General features: G+C 55.8%; 1 protein-coding gene across 8 annotated transcripts in view; it reads left to right on the plus strand.

The window, feature by feature from the left end:
• Nucleotides 1–3,121, plus strand: part of CYP4F22 (cytochrome P450 family 4 subfamily F member 22) — a 52,384-nt gene extending 49,263 nt beyond the window's left edge. For 7 of the 8 annotated variants that reach the window (XM_070246515.1, XM_070246513.1, XM_070246511.1 and 4 more), the window contains 4 exons: nucleotides 76–209; nucleotides 1,024–1,088; nucleotides 1,681–1,763; nucleotides 2,140–2,961. In XM_070246515.1, the coding sequence (XP_070102616.1) occupies nucleotides 76–209; nucleotides 1,024–1,088; nucleotides 1,681–1,763; nucleotides 2,140–2,317 (460 nt within the window). In that variant the 3' untranslated portion in view covers nucleotides 2,318–2,961. Of the gene's footprint in view, nucleotides 1–75; nucleotides 210–1,023; nucleotides 1,089–1,680; nucleotides 1,764–2,139 lie in introns of all 8 variants that reach the window. The other variant, XM_001914734.5, reaches the window with a different exon arrangement.
• The last annotated feature ends 10,925 nt before the right edge of the window (nucleotides 3,122–14,046 follow it).

Here is a 14,046-nt window from a genome sequence, read left to right on the forward strand (position 1 = left end):
CGCGGTTGCTGCTGAGCCCGCGCGCGCGCGTGTGTTTTGGGGGCTCCCAGTCACCCGGCGCTCCATGCTCCCCAGGGACGACCTGACCCAGCTGCCCTTCACCACAATGTGCATCAAGGAGAGCCTGCGCCAGTTCCCGCCCGTGACGCTGGTCTCCCGCCGCTGCACGGAGGACATCAAGCTCCCCGATGGGCGCATCATCCCCAAAGGTGCCCACCGTGTGCTCCCTGCTGCCCGGCTATGCCCGCCCCAGTGCACCATCCCTGTGGATGGGCAGCGCTCTGTGTGGCTGTTGCTCCTGGGGTGATGGGGGACCCAGGTGTGTAGGGAGAGAAAGAAGTGGGTGAGGCCAGGGGAAGGAAGGGGGTGTGCAGGGTGGCCCTATGAGGGCACACGGATGGGGGTGTTGGTTTCATTCAGGTGCCAGATATCCCCCAGAGAGAAAGTCCTCTCCTGGGTTTTGCTGGGGATCTAGAGAGGCCTCAAGGTACCACCCAGTCTGTGGGAAATACAGCAGGGCACAGATATTCTTAGCCACATGGGGTCAAAGATGGGCTAAAGGGAGGGACAGGGGCGGGAGCAGCCCCAAATAGGGAGCAATGCCTCTAGGTGTGGCAGAATGCAGAGAGGACTGCCTGGAAGAGGGAACATGAGAAGTGAACCTTGAAAGCAGGAAGTGAAAGAAGGAACTTGCTTATGGAGCAGAGCCTCAGGGTGCAGACAAAGGCCTTGAATGCCAGGTTGAGTCACTTGAGCACAATCCTCAGAGCAGTAGGGAGCCATGGAAGGTGTCTGAGCTGAGGAGGAGCAATGTCAGTGATGTGAGTGAGAGGGATCCCTGTGTGGTTAGCATGGTAGCCAGAAAGAAGGTGATGGAGACTCTTAGGGAGAAGCAGAGGGAGTGGATGGGGCAGGAAGGGGTGGCAGATGGCTCATGGGAATGCTATGGCTGCAGGGAGAACCAGGGAGGGGGAGGTCTCCAGTGGTTCCCCTTGGCCCCACTGACCCCACCCCTCCCCACAGGAATCATCTGTCTGGTCAGCATCTACGGGACCCACCACAACCCCACAGTGTGGCCTGACTCCAAGGTGAGCTCCTGCCCCAACCCCCCCTTGCCTCGCTTCTTCCTCCTCAGAAGGGGCAATCTGGGGGCAGGGAGCCAGACAGCAGGGCTGGGTACAGGACTTGAGCGCCCCTCCCCCACTGCTTCATTGCTAGTTCATGAGGTCAACGAATATTTATTGAGCACCTACTGTGTGCCAGACCCTGTGCTGGGCACTGAGGACAGAGGAAGATACTGTCTTTGCCCTCAGAGCTCCCAGTGGAGCGTGGAGGAAGAAGACAAGCAAAAAATAAGATCATTTTGGGTACCGATAAATGCACAAAGGAAATAAAAACTGGAGGGGGGGCACTTTAGCTCAGATGGTGAGGAAAGGCCTTGACGAGAAAGAGATGTTTGAGCTGAGACCTGAAAAGTGTGAAGAACGGGGAGGCGGAAACAGCCAGTTCAAAGGCCCTGGGGTGGGAAGGAGCCTGGCATGCCTGCGCACCACGAGACGGGCGTGGCGGGACGGTAGTGAAGTTCTCTGTCCAGCTGGGCTGCTCCCCAGAGGCTGAGGGAGGGAGCCAGGCTGGGATGGCTGGGCCAGCCCCCAACCCACCCCCCATGCCCCTGCCTAGGTGTACAATCCCTACCGCTTTGACCCGGACAACCCGCAGCAGCGCTCCCCGCTGGCATTCGTGCCCTTCTCCGCAGGACCCAGGTAACTTCTGTTTCGCCCAGCCCAAGCCAAGCGTGGGGGGAACGCCGAGGCCAGTGGAGAATCAGGGATGTGCCTGCTAGGAGCAGGGACCACGGCCCACCTAGGTGCCTTTCCGCCGGCCTAGCGTCTTCCGCGTGCCCCCAGGGCAGCAGGAGGCCCGAATCAGACTCTGCGCCCGCGTCCCCGGGCACTGAGCACCGGCTGCGTGCCAGGCCCCGAGTTCTGGGCTCATATGCTCCCAGCAGCTCTATGATGCCACTGTCCCCGCCTTACAGATGGGGGACAGGTCACCCTCAAAGGGGCAGGTCACCTCCCCAGTCCAGGGGCCCTGCTCGCTCGCACAGCGGCTGGGCTGAGCCCGCGTACCCTCCCTCAGGAACTGCATCGGACAGAGCTTCGCCATGGCCGAGATGCGCGTGGTCTTGGCGCTGACGCTGCTGCGCTTCCGCCTGAGCGTGGACCGCACGCACAAGGTGCGGCGGAAGCCGGAGCTCATCCTGCGCTCGGAGAGCGGCATCTGGCTGAACGTGGAGCCGCTGCCTCGGCGGGCCTGAGCGCGGCGCCCGCGGATCCCGGGCCCGGGCCGCGCCCCGGGAGGCCGCACCCCAGCTCCTGGGGTGTAGGCCCCGCCCCGCGAAGGCCCGGGCCGCCGCGGAGGACCGGGGTCCAAGGAGCCGCCTGACGCTGCCGGCCACGCCCCCAGGCCGAGGCTCCGCCCCCGAGCGTCCGGTCACGCCCCTTGAGGTCCAGGTCCCGCCCCTTGAGCGTCCGTTCCTGCCCTCCAGCTGTAGGGACCGAGCTCGGCCACGCCCCCTCAGGCCCGGGCCCCTTCCCCGGGATCCCGCAGATTCGGGTCTCCAGGCCCCGCCCACCGAGCCTTCCATGGGCCGAAGACCCGCCGCCCAAGGCCTCCCGGATTCAAGCCGGAGCCTCGCGGACCCCGGCTGGCTTCTATATGGAGGACTTGGGGGCTGGAGCCGAGGTCAGAGCTTTGAACCCGGACATCACCTTCCTGAGGCCCCCGGCTCGCATGGACTAACTCTGCAGGCATCAGCCGGCATCCAGGGCCCCGGCTGTTTGCTTTTGCTGTTTTGTGAACCCAGACCCTCCCTCGCAAGCCCCTTCCTTCTTCCCTCGCTCAAAGGCCTTTTTGCTGAGTGCTCTGAGTTTTGCAGAATAAAAGCAGGAGATACAGACATCCCCCACCGTCCACCCGCTAGCCTGGCCAGACCCTGACACCCGGAGCCCAGCCAGGAAATGAGGGGCCCTGGACAGTTGGGAGGCAACTGGGGGAAGCTGTGGGCTGGGGGGCTGGGAAGCCATTTGTCCTCCATCATAAACTCACAGTTTTGGGGAGAGTTTGTGCATTCCTTAATTTTGTCAATTGCCCACATATGGATTGTGTCTGCTGGCACTGGGCCAGGAGCACAGCTGGGCCCAACTTCTGCCCTTGAGAGGAGGGGCACGGATGTTGAACAAATAATTCCACACGTAAATTTATTTACAACCCGTGACAGGTGCTCCCAAGGAGAGGCCCTTGGTACTGGGCGAGCATAACAGGGGTGGGGGGTGGCTCAGGGAGAGCATCTCGCTGAAGAAGGAGTAGAAGCTGAGTGGTGATAAGGGAGAGAAGAAAATTTCAGGGAATAGAAACAGCATCTGCAAACGTCCTCTGGTGAGGGCCAGCATAGGATGCTTGAGGAACTCACAAGGGGCCAGGGTGGCTGGATCTGGGGAGTGGGGGCAGAATGGAGGAAGGATGGGCAGGAGCCAACTGTGCAGGAACTGTGGGTCACATCAGAGTTCAGGCTTTATGCTGAGGGCAATAGGGAGCTATAGAGTGTGTGTGCCCCCAGGGGGCAGGACAGGTCTTTGTCAGATCAGGGCTGGCAGGGAGGTGGTTTGGAATGGGGGGGGGGGGCACTGGGCACTGGTAGCTTGGGGAAGAGGGAGGTGGGATAGGAGGGGGGGCGCTGAGGGAAGGGAGACATAAGGGTGATTCCCAAGTCTTTGGCTGGGGGAACTAGAGAGTGGATTAGCCCCTGATATGGTGCTGTGGAAGGTGGGGCCATACAATGCCTACAATGATTATATCAATTCATCAAATATTTATTGAGCATCTGCTGTGAGCCAGGCAGTATTTGAGCCCTTGCATAATTGATATTCTGGAGGGAGGAGATGACAAACAAACAATAAATAAGAAAGTTCACAGAGGGCCTTGGAGGCCGCGGAAAGGATTTGAAGTTTATTATGACAGAAATGGGGAGCCATGGGGCGTGGGTTCGGGGCAGAGGGACGGGATTTGTCATACAGTCTTTGTGGTCTCTTTCGGCTGCTGTGTGTTGAATAGAGGCTGTGAGGCGAGGATGGGACTAGGAAGACCAGGGGGGGTGAGCTCAGTCCAGGTGAGAGGTGACGGCCGCTTAGACCAAGTTGGGGCTGTAGGGGGGCAAGGGCAACTGGATTCTGCTGAGGGATGTGTTATGAAGGTCGTGCTGGCGGGCTTGCTGAAGGATGGAGTGTGGGGCCCAGGAGAAGGGGAGGACCGCGGCTTTGGGTCTCAGCCTTGGACAGGCGGAGCGGCCATCGGGGGAGCGGGGGAGCGGGGGCGCTGAAGGGGGTCGGCCGTTTCCGGGGATGAGATCGGCATGTCGGGCGGAGCTGGAGAGGAAGTCGGACAGACGGGTCCCAGGCTCAGGAGAGTCTGGACGGGGGATATACGTTTAGGAAGCCTCAGCCTTTAGATGGTGTTTAAGAAGCCCCAAGACCGGGTGAGCTAGCCCACTGTGTGCGTGTGCATGCGTGTGCGCGTGCGTGTAGACAGAGGAGGGGTTTAAGGACGGAGCCCGGGGTGGGGGGTTCGCCAAAGTCAGCATAACAACAAAGACATTTAAAGTTGATGGAGCGCTTCCTGTGGGCCTTTCCCGCATGCTCCCACTTGATTCTCACGCTACCGTTGCTATAAGATGGGTATTGTTATCTCGTTTAACAGAGGTGGAAACTGAGTCCCCCGGAGTGCGATGACTCACCCCAGTCCTGCAACGATATCCTCACGTTGGAGCCTCAGCTCCTCCCTCGGGCTCCTGGTCCTGGTCGGGTCTCTAGCCTGGTGGCCTGTGACGGGGTGTTGGCAGGGATGGGGTGGAGTCAGGGGCGTGGAGACGAGGCGAGGCTGGGCGGCAGATCCTGGGGCGCCCCCAGGCGGCATGTGCTGGGGCCGTCGCTGGCGTCCGCTTCCCGAGGCTGCTCCGGGGCTGCGTGGGAAACCTGCAGACCCGGGCCCCAGCGAGCCAGCGGCCTCTTGCTGATGCTGCTTCTCCCACATGCCCCGCCAGGCCGAACGTCTCCACGTTGCGCCCGCCTCCCTCGGCCCCACTCGGTGCAACTCCGTCATCCGCCAGCGAAGATAACATGGCCATGGGAGGCGACGCATGTGGGTTCAAACCCCGGCTCGGCCCTTTCCTAGCAGCGGCCTTGGGCACGTGCCGGCCCCTCCTGCACCTCGAGTCGCCCCTGCTATGCGGGGTTTTACAGGATCGTCGTGCTTGTGATGCCCGTTGACCGTCCGCGGGGGACCGGGACAAAGAAGGGGTGAGGGTGGCCCGGGCGCCGGCTGCGGGGCTCCCCGGTCTCCTGGGGGTCGGGGGCTCCCTCTGCTGCATGGTTTCGGGACAACAGGCTCTAAGGGGCCCGTCCCCATCGGTTCAAGGCGCCCGTGTGCGGGTGACTGCGTGTGGGTACGTGATGGTGTCTGTTCCGTGAGTATGTGCGCATGCGTGTGAGTGTGAACGTGACCCTGTGCACACGTATGACTGTGTGCATGGATGCGTGTGCCCGTGTGTGACGTGTGCACATGCCCGTGTGTGTCTGAGTATGTGCACATGCCTGTGTGACCCTGTGCATGCATATGACTATGTGCATGTATGCGTGTGTGCCCATGTGTGACATGTGTGCAGGCACTGTGTGTGCTTGTGTCTGTATGTGCACATGCCTGACTGTGACCGTGTGCACGTAGGTGCATGACTGTGTGCATGTATGTTTGTGCCCACGTGTGATGTGTGTGCACGCACACTCGTGTGTGTGTCTGTATGTGCATATGTCTGAGTGTGACCATATGCACGTGTATGACTGTGTGCATGTATGTGCGTGTGCCCATGTGTGCTGTGTGTCTGTGAGCATGTGCACATGCATGTGACCGTGTGCATGCACATGACTGTGTGCATGTATGCATGTGTGCCCATGTGTGCTGTGTGTGCACGCACCTCTGTGTGTGTCTGTGAGTATGTGTGCATGCGTGTGAGTGTGAATGTGACCGTGTGCACGTGTATGACTGTGCATGCATGCATGTGTGCCCATATGTGATGTGTGTGCAGGCACCTGTGTGTGATTGTGTCTTGTGTATGTGCGCATGTCTGAGTGTGACCATGTGCATGTGCATGACTGTGTGCATGTATGCGTGTGTGCCCGGGTGTGCCATGTGTGCACGCACTTGTGAGTGTGTGTCTGTGAGTGTACGTGTGTGTGTGGATGGGTGTGTTGGGAGGGGAGGAGGGAGAATCCCACTCACTGAGTGACTGCCGGTCCACATCGCGCTGTTCTGTGCGGCAGAGTCTCTGTCCAGACTCCTCCTCCTGCAGTGCAGGCTGGACTCTGGAGAAACAGCCCTCGGAAGTGGCCTGACCCACGACTGGTGGGTGCACGTCCTCTGCTGTCTCCCAGAGGTCCGCAGAGGGACTGGGCCCCACGTGCCCACCGTGGGGACTGCCTTGCAACAGTACCTTTTACCCACTACCTTCCCTTCCCTGCCTCACTCCCCCACGGCCCTTCTGCCATCTCTGGGATCACCTCCCAAGAAACAAGTGGCAGTGAATTCTTATGCCAGAATCACCTCCAAATGGAGTATTTGCACTTGAATCCTTGCATCAGAGTCTACTTCCAGGGCACCTGAACTAAGACACACATGTAGGCTCGCTCTTCCAATCCCCACAGACCTGTTATTATGCTCTTTGTACTGAGAAGGAACATGGGGCCCAGAGAAGGCAAGACACTTGCTCCAGATCACAGAGCTGGAGAGTGGCAAAGCTGGGCTTTGACCAGGGGCCATCTGACCCCAAGCCCAGTGCTTGCTCTCCTCCTGGAGACTCCTCCTTGCTCAGGGCAGAGGGAAGGAATGGGGTCACTCACAGCCAGCCAGGTCCCTGACGTGTGTGCCAGAGAGACCCAGGGTCACAGCTGGTCCAGTGTCCTCACTCTGTCACGAAACTAAGGGAAACAGTGGCAGACATGTGCTTGGTGCTGACCGCCGTGAGCCAGGGAGTGTTGTTACGTGCACTTTATTCATTTCCCTCCTCTGTCTTTCCAAATATTACACGGGCTTGATGTAAGAAAACAACAACTTGCAAGCGTGGAAATTTAGAAGGGGAATTCTCCCACTTCTGCTTCTGCTCCCCACCTCTAGTCAAGCAGTTTGGTGTGATTTTTTTTTCAGTTTTTAAAAATGGCCTCTATGAACATTTTTCAATGTATATACAAACACTTTTGCACACAGATCCACTTTGTTGAGGACTCCAAACATGTCGAGAAGTACATCTGTTCTGGTTAGCTCTTATTGTATGTTGAACTGCCAGGAAGTTCCGAAGCTCCGAATGACACACTGTTGGTCGCTCATAAATTTCCAGTTGGGCAGGGCTCAGCTGGGCAGCTTTCGCCACTCCTCCCGGCCAGAGGCAGCTTGCCGAGGCTGGGAGAGCCACGTCCAGGGCAGCTCACTCTCACGGCGGCTGTTTGGGGCTGGCTCTCGGCTGGGTCCTCAGTTCCCCTCAACACGGGGCCTCTCCATGGGGTTGCTTGGGCTTCCCCTTAACATGGCAGCTGTGTCCAAGAGGGTGTGTTCTTGGGGACCTTGAAGGAAGTGGCAGCTCCACTGTGACCTAGACTCCCAAGTCCCTGGAGGCACTGAGGACAGCCCAGGTCAACGAGAGAGGGGTTATACCTCCCCTCTGTGTCGGTCAGGGTTCTCCAGAGGATCATCCATCTGTATCTCTCTCAACCTATGTACCTACCTATCTGTCTGTCTATCTATCTAATCATCCATCTGTATCATCCATCTATCTGTCTCCATCTATCTATCTGTCTATTATCATCCTTCTCTATGTATGTATCTATCATAGCTATCTATGTATCACTCATCTCTGTACATCTATTTATCATCTATCTACCTCTGTATATCCTGTCTATACATATATGTTTATTTGAGATTTACATATGATGTACGTATATTGACAGATTTATTATATATGATATATGCACATTACGTAGGATGTATTATCACATACACATATCTGATATATGATACATGTCACATTACATATATGATACATAGCATATATGTATATGATATATAACCTATCATATGATGCATGTAATATATATGATATATTATCACACACCATGCATATATCATATTATACATATAGATTTATATATGATATATATTATGACATATGGTGTATGAGATATATGATATATATCATATATCATACATGTATCATATACATATATTTATCTTAAGATTTATATATTTATCTTAAGGTGTTTATTTATCTTAAGGTTGTATATAAGGTATATTATATTGAGATTTTTATATATATGATATTTATATATTAAGAGATTTATTTTAAGGAATTGGCTCAAGCGGTTGTGGGGACTGGCAAGTCTGGAATCTATAGGACAGCAGGCCAGGCAGGAAACTCAGGCTGGAGTTGATGCTGCCATCTCAAGGCAGAATTTCTTTGGGAAACCTCAATTTTTGCTCTTAAGGCCTTTCAACTGATTGCATGAGGCTCATTTACATTGAAGTAAAGGAATGTAATTTCCTCCTTTACTTAAAGTCAACTGTTTGTAGGGGCTGGCCCGGTGGCGCAGTGGTTAAGTGCGCACATTCCGCTTCAGCAGCCTGGGGTTCACTGGTTCGGATCCCAGGTGCAGACATGGCACCGCTTGTCACACCATGCTGTGGTAGGCGTCCCACATATAAAGTAGAGGAAGATGGGCACAGATGTTAGCTCAGGGCCAGTCTTCCTCAGCAAAAAGAGGAGGATTGGTAGCAGATGTTAGCTCAGGGCTGATGGTCCCACAAAAAAAAAAGAAAGAAAGAAAAAAGTCAACTGCTCGTAGATGTTAACTGATGTGGGGTCGGTGAGCCGAGGAGTCGAAAGAAAGATTTCTTGGACTCTCAAGATCTGGCAGTAGTGCTCTTTTATTTAGAGAATAGTATAGAATAGCATGGGGACAGGACGCATGGGCAGGCAGAGCTGGTGCGTGAGGACAGGACCCATGGGCAGTCAGAGCTCCTGCTGCTGCCCCGAGTTGAGGGTTAGGGCTAAATTTAAGGCATAGATATGTGAGTCATCTCTTTACGAGACAAAGAAAAAAAGTTAAAATGGTACCAGTGCTGGTAGGGTCCGGCCATTGGGCAGTCCCACAACTTTTAGATAAGAATCAAACCAGATTGAGTAAATGGCAGAAGTCACCGCTCAAATATTATCTTCAACTAAAGACAAAGGAGGATTTTGGGGTGGGGGGGTCAGTTACATGAGGTTGCCAGACAGTAAACAACTTAAGTTCTTGCCTTCCCCATTAAGAGTTTCCAGAGATAAGGCCACCCCCCTCTTCCTCCTGGCGCAGAGAGAGAGGCATGGAGATTTCCTTCACAAATGCAACTGTCTCTGATCAAAGGGCAAGCAAATTCCACTCCTCGGAGCCTGCTTCTTATCTGTAGTTTTAAAAGTAACCAGCCTAAAAATCCTCATCGTAAACCGTTTTAAAATTAAGCAGCCTAAAAATCCTCATCATTAACTGTATGTACAAAACACCTCCACAGCAACACCCAGATCATTGTTTAAGTAAGCAACCGGCTACTATAGCCTAGCCTAGTCGACATGGAAACTAATCATCTCAACCTGTCAGGGGGGAGGTAGCACAGAGCTCACTGCCCTTTAATCTACCACTTGGGGAGGAGAGGGGTCGAGTGCTCTGTTTTTGTGACACTGTGCTTCCTAGGGGTCCCCTCCAAGTCTCCCTTCTGTGGCTTGGGGCGGTTGGTGGTGGTGAGGCTAGTTTCTGTGAGCAATCATCAACCTGTAACCAGAGAGGGGGAGCAGGGAGAGAGAAGAACAAGAAGAAGGAGAAGAAGAAGAAGGAGAAGGAAAGAAGAGAGCGGCCGAGGGGAGGAGGGAGCACCTCGCCGAGTGCAGTGCCCCTAGTGGTTGCTCCTGGCCGCTGCGTGTCCTCTGAACTTGCCCCGCTTTCGCCCGGCCGGTCCGCCTCCTAAACCAGTTCCTTTGATCTGCTGCCTGGGCCGGGAATGCGGCAGCTCTGCCAGCTGGTCCTGCCCTCAGCACGGCCTCAGGGGCCTGTTGGTTTCTGGCTCTTGATTACATGGAGTGAAACCTCAACACCTGCTTCTGGGCTGAGTGTTTGGTCAGATTTCGTCAACGACCCTGGGTGTCCAGCACGGCCGGCTCCCACTGGCCCACGGCCCTGACTGTACGTACACACAGCACGGTGCCTTGCCAGCCCTGATTGTTTCAGCACACTTGAGGACAGAAGCAAGAACGAACATGTGTAGGAACCAACATGTGTGCCCTACCCTGTCCTGGGTCTTTACAGATCTGGGGCGGCTTCAGGGGGCGGTCTTCTTCACAGCCCATTCAGGTTTCTGTTCACAGGTCACCTCCTCAGGGAGGCCCTCCCTAATTGCCCGACCCAGAACAGCCCCCTTGGCCACGTTCTAGCGCATCCCACTCTGTTAATCTCCTTTATCACTGCCAGCATTGGCGGACTTGGTCTCATTTCCTGTTGGCTTCCCCATTGCACATCAGCACCGCTATGCAGAGACCTCATCTTGTCTTGTTCATCCCGGGTCCTGGGTCCTAGCACCGTGCCTGGTACAGAGCAGGTGCTGAAGTACAGTTTGTTGTTGAGGAGTGAATTACGTGGGAGGATGCATCCACCTCTCTATTTCACTGAGGAGGACATGAGGCTCAGAGAGGGCAAGTGACTTGCTCAGGGTCACACAGCTAGTGAATAGCAGAGCTGGGATTTGAACTCGCTTCTGGCTGAATCCAGAACTTGTTCCTTCCCAATGGCCGAGCAAGAAAAGGTGAAACTCCAGCCAACAGGCAGCCTGCGTGCTCATTCCTGCAGACCCCAGGCCTGTTCCCGGGAGGTGTGTCTCCATGGTGACACAAAGTATGAGCTGCTCACGTTTTGTGTGCCAGCCGTGTGCCTTCCTCTGTGCCAAGTCCTTATTGATTTTAAAAGTATGTTTTAGTGGTAAAAGTTACAGCAGCTCAGTGAGGGGGCACATTAGAGACACGTACCAAGTTGAAAGGACGAAGATTCCAGTTCTGCTTCCTGCAGTGGCAGCTGTGAGGGTGGGTCCTGGCGTCTTCAATGCAGGTGCAGATGTTGCGCACACAGAGGCCCACACACACTCAGAAGTCAGTGTGTGGATGGGACCCTGACTAGCACATCACTTTGACGGGAGCTTCTCTGCCTGTGTCTGATGGACACTTGCAACGTGGAGCTGTTCTCAGGCCCATTTGACAGATGTGGAGACTGAGGCTCGTGGGGGCGGATGGCTGTGCCTGAAGCTGGAGACTCACAGAGTGACCATCGCTGGTCTGACGCATGAATGCCCCCTGCCTGGCTCTGGGTGTGGTGGAGGGACCCTGGAGAAGGACCAGCCTGTGTCTTCCTGTGCATGGCTCCCTGCTCCACCACTGGCTGAGGACATTCCATAAGCCAGGCTGCTGTGATCTGACAGCTGACACATTCCGTGTTGGATGAGAAACTACTGGGGATGCTCCAGCCTCCTCAGGCTCAGAACACACCCCGACATGAGGCTCCCTGCCTGCCACGCTGGCCCCCTTTCCCCTGCTGTCACATGACCCAGGAAGCTGGGCCCGGCTGCTGGACTCTGCCCTCCCATGGCACCCGAGGCCTGCTGGGGTTTGAGTTCTTGGTTGTGGTGAAGGAATCTTCAATACCTGCTTCTAGATTGAATGTTGGACCAAATTTTGCCACCTGGCTGGTTTCCCTAAGGACACTGACTGTCATCATGGAGCAGATGTTGGAGGAACAAGAATTCCCTTGCCTGTGCCCACTGCTGGGCACATCACCTCTGTCCCCGGGGCCCTTTCAACAACACAGCCCAGTCCCCTCTTCATTCGGGTCTTGCTCAAAGGTCGCCTCCTCCTGGAAGCCCTCACCTTACTGTCACTATCTGATACGTTCTTGCTTATGTATTCAATATTCGCCCGTCTCTCCGCTGGACGCGAGCCCCTTGACGGCAAGGTCGCCGTCGGCTGTGCTCACGGCTGCACCCCCAGCATGCAGAACAGTGCTTGGTATGCAGCAGGTTCTCGATAAACACACAGCCCTGGCGAGTATGGATTTTTCTGCTCATTTTACAAATGAAGACACTGAGGGTGAGGGTCCTGAGTGACTTGGAGAGCCTGACTCAGGGCTCTGAAAGCAGCACCTCGCCAGCCGGGACCTGCACATGAAGGCCTGGGCGTCTGCCCCAAATGTGAATTCTGATGGAGTTGGGCAGGATGGCCTGCTGCTGCAGCACAGACAGTCCCTAGACTCCGTGGCCTCGAGCAGCAACCACTCCATTCTCTCTTCTGATTCGCATGTCGGCTGGCTCGGCTGGACGGCTCTGTATGCGTGATGGCATCCGCGGCCGTGGTCATCTGGAGGCTCCACTGGGCCGGATGTCCAAACGGCTCCGTGCCGTGGCTGCAGTCGATACCAGCTGTTGGCTGGGAAGTCAGCGCCGCTGTTGATCAGAGCTCTACACGAGGGAGGCCTTTCCACGTGGCTTGGGCCTCCGCACCTCACGGCAACTGCGTGCTGAGGGGCCGAGCCCCGCGAGCAAATGTCAGCGTCAGGCGTGAGATCTCCTCGCTGCCCACTGCTTGCGTGACCTCCACACGCACCATTGGTCAAGCAGGCCCAGGCCAGCCCAGATTCAAGGAGAAAGGAAATAAACTCCTGCTTTTATTGGGGACAGAGGCAAAAAATTTCTAGCCCTTACCTTTGTGGGCCTGGGTTAGAGGCCGAAATTGTGCATTTCCAAGATGTGGCTGGTAATGCCCATGCTGCTGGTCTGAGGACCACATTTTGAGGTCCAGTTCTTAGAATTCATGGCTACAAAAGTCCCTTTTTTCCCTAATTAGTTAATGAGCACCCACTATGTGTCAGGAGTCACTCTCACCTGTGCTGTCATGTTGAATTATTTTGCTGTGTGGCTGGAGGGAGTTATTGCACCTCTCTGAACCTCTGTTTCCTCTTCTTTCCTCCTGCTTCTCCCCAGGCCTATCTGACCAGCCCTGCTGCTCTCATGTACCATGCCCTGGCTCTTCTCCAGATGGACTTTCAGCAGGTGGACCACACCACCCCCCCCCCCCCCCAGCAGAGAGAGGAATCTAGGGTAGTTCATCCAGACTTACTGAGAGATCCAGGGCCCAGCACCTAAAGCTGGATCAGGTAGGGCTGGAAGAATTGTGAGGGCGAGGAAACTGTGGGCATTTCCCTAACGTTCTGCCAGTTGCAGGAGGAATGTCTGTCCCAGTCCTCTCACTCAGCAGCTGCATCCTTCAAACTCACCCTCCTCTGATTGCGGGCAGACCTCACAGAGGCTGAGACTACCTCACAGGGGAGTTCGGGACAGGATCTGGACAAGATGTGCCCCCTTCAGGCCCTCATCTGACATCCTGTTTCCCAGATGGAACCCTGAGCCCAGAGAGGGCTGGCACAGCCCACAGTCAGAGTGAGGACGGGCAGGACTCCACCCAGGCTCTCCCAGCTCTGCCCTCCGCTGTCTGTATCCCGTGCTCTCATGACCCCCTGCAGCCTCACCCCCCACTCCTCCACATGCCCTCGCCTGACGGGGCTCCTTACCCCAGAGTCTGGTGTGGGTGAGCCTCACGAGGCTGTGGGCTTCGCTCCTGTTCCCAGCACTCATGTCTCAACGCAGGCCCTGGGCTGCCTGGAGGCAGGTCTTGACTTCCTGCCAGGCTGTGCTGTCCTGGGGCCAGATGCTCCCTGTCTCTGAGCTTTCTGATTCCGCACCAAGAAACAGTGCATGACGCCCTCCTGGCCCCTCATGTGGACAAGAGCCCAGGAGATGTGTGGGGACAAGGTTTGGCCTGGCCTTGCTCACCTGGCACCTGAACTCTCAGATGCAACCTTTCACCTCTCACACCCTGGAATG

Source organism: Equus caballus, chromosome 21 (assembly GCF_041296265.1).
Source record: "Equus caballus isolate H_3958 breed thoroughbred chromosome 21, TB-T2T, whole genome shotgun sequence".
Taxonomy (NCBI): Eukaryota; Metazoa; Chordata; class Mammalia; order Perissodactyla; family Equidae; genus Equus; species Equus caballus.